The 8,454-nt window shown below is 34.3% G+C and overlaps 1 protein-coding gene across 1 annotated transcript in view; it reads right to left on the minus strand.

Moving 5' to 3' along the window:
- The window catches only part of LOC105302459 (protein prune homolog 2-like), a gene marked incomplete at its 3' end in the record, with an annotated part of 28,221 nt that extends 20,068 nt beyond the window's left edge, over positions 1-8,153 (minus strand). Inside the window, exons 1-4 of the mRNA XM_011375501.1 lie at positions 8,115-8,153; positions 5,201-5,305; positions 2,078-2,280; positions 866-921 (exon numbers count right to left, since the gene is read on the minus strand). Coding sequence (XP_011373803.1) covers positions 866-921; positions 2,078-2,280; positions 5,201-5,305; positions 8,115-8,153 — 403 coding nt within the window. The remainder of the gene's footprint in view (positions 1-865; positions 922-2,077; positions 2,281-5,200; positions 5,306-8,114) is intronic.
- Positions 8,154-8,454: the final 301 nt, after the last annotated feature.

Consider the following 8,454-nt stretch of genomic DNA (forward strand, 5'->3'; position numbering starts at 1 on the left):
CTAATGACTTTGACAACAGCTGATTCTAAAGTTTTGTCCTCACTGTAAAGCAAATGTAGGAGAGGAGGAGAAAGAGATATGGCACGTTTTCTTACTTTTGGGAATGATTTAATCTCTTCTCCCACACAAATGACTTCTTCACAATAACCAAAAATATGAGTAAGCGTACATGACTCAGAAGAAAAGAAACTGATTCTATGTGTTTTCACATTTCATTTTAACTAATCACCTCCTTAAGATTCTGAGTGTCTTCACACCTTAGCACTTCTATTTTTCGTTTAGCTGTTAGAAAACGACGACAACAATAATAATAGCTAACATTTATTGAGCTTCTACTACAGGCCAGATTCTATATAAATGTCTCAGAATATTATCATGTTTTATACTATAAAATGACCCTATGAAATGAGTTCTTTTAAAATTTCTATTTTATAAATGGAGAAACAGAGGCATGAAGAGGTGAAGAAATTTGTCCAAGGTCACAAAGTTTATAAGTAGACTAGCTTATATTTAAACTCTGGTTTAAATTTAAAATCTGGTTCTAAAGCTTGTACATCCAGTCATGGTGCTGAAGGAAAAATACTACCGGCTTATTTACTTTCACAATTATTCTTTTTACAGGAGATAGAGTTGGCTTTCATCAAAGGCAGAAAGAAAGATGTGGCTAAAACAAACTTTATTCTTTCTGTCTGCCAAAACCAGAAGAATGGAAGTGAAGGAAAAGAAGATCTTGACCTATTTTTGAAAAGCATTTTATTTCATAAACAATCCCAAAGCCAGTGTTCATAGCTTCAGTCTCAAAATAAGCAAAATTTTTCTATTTTAATTGGTAACAAAACTCTTCCTAAGGTTTCAACTGACATACAAGTTTCATGTGGCTTCTTAAACTGTCTTTTTCCATATCTACCTGCACTTATCGATCTGAATAGGTTAACACATAAATTTAATAAAGTATGTGGTCATCCTGAATATTGATAAATGAAGTCAGTCAAATAACTTACCCATAATTCTCAGCCAGTTATCAATTACTCACTGATAAATATTACTCAAAAAGAATTTCGTGTATTTCAAACACAATGAGAATAAAAACAGCACCATGCAGGTAGATTATTTTGAAAACTCTTTATAATTGAATAAACTGCACAACTGACATTACAACGTCTTCATACCTAAATATGCTTTCTAAAAAATAGTTAAATAAAAAAATAGATACTTGTACAGTTTTTATTTCATGTACACTAAAGTCTATTCCACTGGTTAATGTCATCAACGATTAGCAAATTGGCAAAGTATGCAAAAAACTAACATCTCAAATGACTGAGATGTGTAACTGTGATTCTTCATTCAGTAGCAACAGAGAGTTTATCAAAGGATATCTTTCTGTTGAGTTGTAAGGTCCTTGAAGGCAGAGAATTTGTCTTATTTCTCTTTATGTATCTTTAGATTCTTGTACCAGTTAGCAATTCTTAAGCAGTTATTGAAGGAGACAGAAGTCCCAAGTTCTAATCCAAAGGCTTCTACTAACTGCATACAGTACCTTGGGTAAGTCATTTGTAACACTACATGTCAGGATTCTTGTCCATAAAATATGGAGTTCAAACTACATGAACTTAAACAAAACATCATCCTGCTCTCATGGTATAAAATGCTATGAATGATGAGCCAAAGATCAAATGACTTTTATAGCCCATCTATATAATTTTCCATTTCACTACTGAGATTTTTTTCTTAAGTAACTTTCAGTTTTATTTAGCGTTTAATTTCAATTTTCATTACACATTTTCTGCATCAATATATAGGACAGTTGCATTGCTATAAGAAAGTGGTTGAAATGGTTTAAAATTATAATTTTGGTCAGTTTTACAAGAACTTTCCATTCAAAGATGTTATATTTGAAATGCAAAAGTAAAACAAAGGATTGGAGTAACTCAGCTTTTGCCATAAGAGAAAAAAAAAATTTCCTTCCCTCTGAATGGCCTCGGCCTTTCGTAATTTCCCTAAACCACAAAACTCATGAACAAGGTGACATTTTGCCCAGAAGAGCCTTCATTAAAAGATCAGACCTCCAGAGCCTCACCTCGCCAGCACATTGCCGCCAACAAGTGTTATAGATAACTTCCCTTCATTATTTAGCTGATGTAGATTAATTTCATCTCGGAATATGTGAAATGATTCAGAAATATTTAGCTCTTCTAAAATAAACTTTGTCTCAGTGAAGTAGTTGAATTCAGTTCTTGGTATGTTCAGCACTGGCAAACAGAGAACCCCAGGTGGACTGACCTAGCGAAAAAAAGTTAACAATCACTGACAATAGCAGGAGGAAAGAAAACAACCACATCTTCTCAAGCCTGGGTTTAACCAGAAAAGGGAACAAAAGTCCTTCGGCCTCGCTAAACCATTTGACATTCATAACCAGCTTTTCCTGAACCCCGTTAGCAGAAAATCCTAATTTAGCCTCTTGTTACTCTACATGAAACTTCTTGTACCTTATTTGAAAAATTCTATGCCTCATTTCAATCCTTCCACAATTAAAAAATATATATAATGTATATACTATGTATAAATATATATGTACATCTATTATATTCTCCTCTTCAGGGGAAACAAATTCACATCTCTATATGAAATTAGCAGAAAATTGGAATGATTGAAACAAGATAGGTGAGGACTGCAGTGACACAGAAAGACATATATGTCTCATCTCTACTGTATGCCTGTCACTCAGCTCCAGCCAATTGTTTACATACAAAAACTTTGGGTTCAGAATAGTTAAATCTTTCAATTACTCAAGAAAAGTTGGAAATCTTGATCGTGAGATATTATTTGTGATGTTTAATTGTTGCAATTAATTTTTTAATAAAACTACTATGTAAGTTAATAAAAACTCATTTATGAGCCAGATTTTGGCCCACAGACTAATTGTTGTGATTTCTGTTGTTTTTTTTAAATATTATTTTTAAAATCTTACATTAACAAATCTCTTATTAAAAATTGTAATAGGGGGAAATGAGATGGGTAGAAGTTAGAGAATTCAGATTCACGATAATAAACATTTTTCTATAGGAATTTTAAAAAATAAAGGGTTTTTAAAAATTACTATAAGTGTATAGCAATAAACCCTAAATATCACTGAGATAATGTGGGGTTTGATAACACTGAATTTTTGCATAAAGTAAATGACCTTTATTCTCACATCATCACCAGCTCTGTCAAAAGCATAGTGTTTTTTGCACGGTTTTAACATCTTTATCATTCATCTCTCTTTTTTAACACTAAGATGGCAGCGCTTTTTGCCTCTTTTGTTCAGTTATGTTTCCCAGTGCATAAAACAATCTGGCACAGAGTAGAAATTTAATATGTTTTTGTTGAGTGAAATAAATGAATCACTCACTGCTATAGTATATGAAGCACAAAGCCACTCCAACAAAATGTTTTGCTCCCACCTGTCAGGCTAATACTGAATAACAATTGTATAATAATCATTATTAATTTATCTATGGAGAGTTATTTTTCTTGATTAATTGATAAAGTTATATCTAATTCTGATAATGAAACGAGTCAAGAGCATGTGGCCTGAGCCTACCTTGGCAGGACCTATTCTGAGATTAGATTCAGAAGAACTAGGTGCTAGCCCCAGGCTCTGCTGTATGACTTTTAGAAAGCCAACTTCTTTTCTAAGTCTCAGTTTTCCTCATCCATAGAATGGGGCATACCTACCAGAGTGAAAGTACTTAAACAATGTCACATAGGTTAAGCTACAAAGTTCTGTACTTATCCTTGTGTTAATACTCTGAGAGGAAGTAGCCAGGTTCTCAGGAAAAATTTAAATGGAGATGCAGACTTCTGGTAGGGGCGGGACCCAGTACACTAAGAGCAAGGCATAGAAATATAACAAATCCCCAGTGTGTGACCCTTCAGCAATTCATATTTGTCTCCATGCTTAGTGGCGAAGTTTAGAAGAAGGATAAAAGAGGCCACATATCTCTTTATTTTTATCTATTTTACTATTACAACTACTTCTCCTACTCCTCTTGTTGGACGTCATTATATCATTCAAGACATCATAGTTGCCGTTGATGGTGTAACTGTTACATAATTTCCTTAAGAGTCCATGCCACTATCAATTTAAAAACCAGTCTGGTTCAAACAATTCTGTGTTCTCAAGACAAGCAACATTTTTTTCCCCCTAGGAGGCAAAAATCCAGTTAAAAAGATTAGTATTTAATATGCATGCCTTGACACAGGCACTTATCTCCTCATACCAATTAATCTCTCTTGTAAAGTTCAACAAATTTTAAGATAAATTTGCTATACAGCCAATATGTAGAGATCAGAATATTTGATCTGGCATTCTGGTCAGCTGCTGCCCTAAAGCCATTCTTGCCACCCACAGATCATTCTAGAAGACTGAGTTTCATGTGAATTAAATGACCCTAGATCAGCTATGCATACTCAGAGAGCCAAGGATCCAAACAAAATTGGAGTAAAACAAACTGGAGTCCAGAAAATTAAAAATTGTGTGAAATTGGAAATAGCACCAAAATACTTGTAATATACTGTTTTAGGCTTTAAGCTAATGCATTATCATGAGCTGATGAATTTTATGGAATGGAAATTTTAAAACAACTTATTAAAAAGTCTTTTCCACCTCTATAGGCATTTTATAAATTTCAGAGTTCTAAGATTCACACTCAAGGGAGATTATCGCTAACAGGAAATGACCTTGCAGTACAAAGACAGGGCTAAAAAGCAAAAACAGAATATAGATGTGACATGAAATACCTCTGTTTCTGAAAATTTTAGTCAATATGCTCTGTACTTCATGCAATGTTCTCACAGGTTATTCTGACATATTTTTCTACTCCTAAGGGCAAGACAATCCAACAAGAATGATAAAGGAAAACAAGAAATTCTGACCCTTACAGTTGTTAGTTCTCTGAATTTCCACATAGATAATCAACTATTACAAAAAAAATTTAATTTTTATTTGAGAACATTGATCCTATTTAAATAATGTTGTATGAAGAGAATCAGTAAGAAATAACTAGACCAAAGCTTGATTAATGGATTATAACACATTATTCTCTGCAACAAGAAAACAAAACATGAAAAATTAAGATTCCTTATTTTCCCAGAAAACATTTGTTCTCAAAGTTAAATCAAATTTTAAATTAAAAAGTAAAATCTTCTTTTTCCTCACCTTATCTAGAAAGTAAGCATATGTGAAGGCAGAAATAAGAGAATCCAAGTCACACGATTTATGTCCAATAACCACATGGACCTTCTCCAAGCGTTTGCTTCGATTCTGAAACAAATTCAAATAAACCATCACAATTTAAATTGCAACAGATCCATATAAAGAAGACATTTTTCAATCTTTTTTTAAAGTATGCCTTAGTTAAATTAATACATGATTGCATAAATTCATAAATTTATCATGAAGTTTTACATGAGGACATAAAATTGCACAACAGATTTAACATCCAGAAATACTCAAATTTTAGTAAATCATCAGGAATAGAAAATTGTTCGTAACCTCAGGAGTTTTTCTCTGGGTGAAACAAGCCCCAAAATACAGAGGGCAAGGTGAGACTGAGAAAGATGCAGACCACTCCAGACTGGTAGGTGGCAGTTTTAATAGATTTACGTGGCTCATCTTGGGCCACAAGACAAGTAGATCTCTGCATCGTCCGCCAGAAACTTAAAAGTTTATATAGAGGCCTTAACTGGGTTCAGTCAGGTGTGGTCTCAACAACACATTATATCTTAAGGCTGTGTCCTTGAAAAGGATCCTACTGTGAGAACCACAGTAGAACATAGATTCGAAGGACAGAGCAAGGCATGAGGAGCCTCCAATTAACTGGAGTCTGGCTCACAGGTCAACTGGTGGTCATATCCTCTCAATGACATCTTCCAATAAAAAATGGTTTTATTAAGATTATCCACAATCCAACCTGATATGAACTGTAACTTTGAGTTATAATTTTTTAGTAAAAGCTTATTTTGGTCTGAAGAGCAGTTCCATAGTAGTCTATATCATTTCCTTATATAAGGTGTTCTTAATTTGATGGTCTTAATTTGATAGAAAAAGTGACTATTTTTCTTATGCCTCTGGTATGCAACACACAATTTGGTACAGGAATTTGTTTTTTCATGCCACATTTTGGGTGACAGGATATATTATCTCTGCATTATATTCTATAATTTAGCAAATGAAATTGGTAACACTTTTCCTCCCCTCCAAGAAAGGAAAAAGATTAGTATCATTGCTCTAAATATACAAATCAGTTGCTATTAAAAAGTGTATATAGTCACTTCTGTGGAGAAGATATACTGTTGCCTTTCCTGGTTAACTCAATAGTTAAGTTAAAATTCCTTTACAGAAGTCCAGCCTTCTTTTGAAACACTAAATTGGAAATCCCAAAGAACCAATAGCTTTTAAGAAATTCCGCAACAAAACTGCCCAATAATGATAATTATAATCTAAATTGACATCCTTATAGTATGTCAGAGATGACATATGTATGCTTCCTCACTTGATAGTCTTTGTTTTATCTTCTCTTTTTAGGGCTGATTAGAATTCAATTGTAATACTGCTCAAGAAGGCTATATAAAAATTACTCCGTTTGTGGCTATTCCAGTAAAAAAAAAAAAAAAAAAAGACTTATTTATTCCCTTACCTACAGAATAAAGATAAAGCATTATTAGCAATTTACTAGATATTTTATAAATGAATCTAGAAATGTGTCAGTGTTTGTATGAAATTGCGGGTGTCAGAATCAAAAATAAGTTATTAAACGACCAAGTTGAGGCCCAAGTAGCATAATAAAGTAAATCTCGAAGAAGGCTGGGTTAGAGTCTATCAATATAGAGAATGATGACAGGATCAATATTGCAGATGAGCCGCATATATAACATTACATAACAATATGTAATATGTTAAATTAAACACATATTTTTAATATATATTGATATTGATCTTTAGTAAAACAACATAATTTAAAAGCATAATATAAACTCTCTGAAAATAATTACAACTCCTTCCCCCCATCACCACCAACTCTAGATCCCATTCCTTCCTCTTCCAGCTTCTTTCCCTTAACCTCATAAATTCATAGCTGGCTCACTTGACTGAATACCCTTTGAGGGTTCTAGTCTAGGCCCAGTTCTCACTTTCAAAACCAGACAGCTTCCCCTGTGCGAGATTGTCAGATATTCTAGAGGCATCTTAAGAAATTTAGACAAATGGAATTACACTCCATTATAATACAAACAAATGCATTAGGAAATCATATTACTGTAGAATGCTGTTCTTCCGAGAAGTTTAAAGGTCTAAGTAGACATTACCTCATTTCTCCTCCCAGATCTTATAAGGCAGACAATAAGAAGATTAACAACACTTTTTATAGGTCAATGGAGTCAGTGATGGGGCCAAGATTGTTCCCAGAACTCATGACCCAGTAGAATGAGCCCTGTCTCCTCTGCCCTGCAACAACCAATTCCAAAATGCCCTAATGACTTCAGAATCTGCAAAATGAATGAGCATGGGGATTGAAGAAAAAAAGAGGGTGTTAAAAATGTATTGTAAATACAGTAAGGCTTCAGCATCGAATTACCCCAAAGCTAAACTATCTCCTTTCTTGTCTAGGTTCGATTAATTCCCAGGCACAGCTCGGTGTTCAACATTCAACTCTTGTGGAATAATACATGGGGGAAATAAGAAGCCTTGTGTGCCAATTCATTTCCAAGCTCAAACCAATTACTACTTAGGAAAAGAAAGGAGTTAAATAAGATATGAACCCAAAACATATTAGACCAATTTTCACAACTTAGGAAACTTTCAAGAATATGATTTATTTCTGCTCCTTTTAAAGAGGAAAAAGTATATATCATCTTGTAGGCCAGGCTGTAGAAGATCCCAGCGCAAAACTTTGGGGTTTCTTTTTGTTGCCACACACCTTTTTCATGCTACCTCATTTCCCTCCTGACTTCCCTTCTTCCCACGTATCAATTTCCTCATAGTCATTGCCTGTTCTAGTGCCATTTGCTCATGTCTGCCATCTCCAGTCAATGCCCTAGCTCCCAGGCTCCAATATTCTTACCCCACCACTCACCTCCATCAAAACGTAGCATCCTGGTACCCATGCTGTCATGGATCTATCTGCTCTCCACCAGCAATTCCAATGAGAATCCATGCCAATGGGTATCCCTGAGTTAATGAATTACCCACTAAGGTAACATACTTTCATTTTAAAGAGACTTTTCAAGGACGATGCCATAATCCAAAAAGATGATCAGAAATTTTAGGCTGGCTGAGAATGTTGGACCAGACAGAAGGGATATCATCATCAGAAAGTACCTTTGATGCCTGCCAATGAGCCTTAAAAGTGATCGGCTCCACTCAAAATATCTAAGATGTTCCTAAGTGCCTGGTTCCTACCAAAAACCACAAAT

The sequence above is a fragment of the Pteropus vampyrus genome, unplaced genomic scaffold (genome assembly GCF_000151845.1).
Source record: "Pteropus vampyrus isolate Shadow unplaced genomic scaffold, Pvam_2.0 Scaffold273, whole genome shotgun sequence".
Taxonomy (NCBI): Eukaryota; Metazoa; Chordata; class Mammalia; order Chiroptera; family Pteropodidae; genus Pteropus; species Pteropus vampyrus.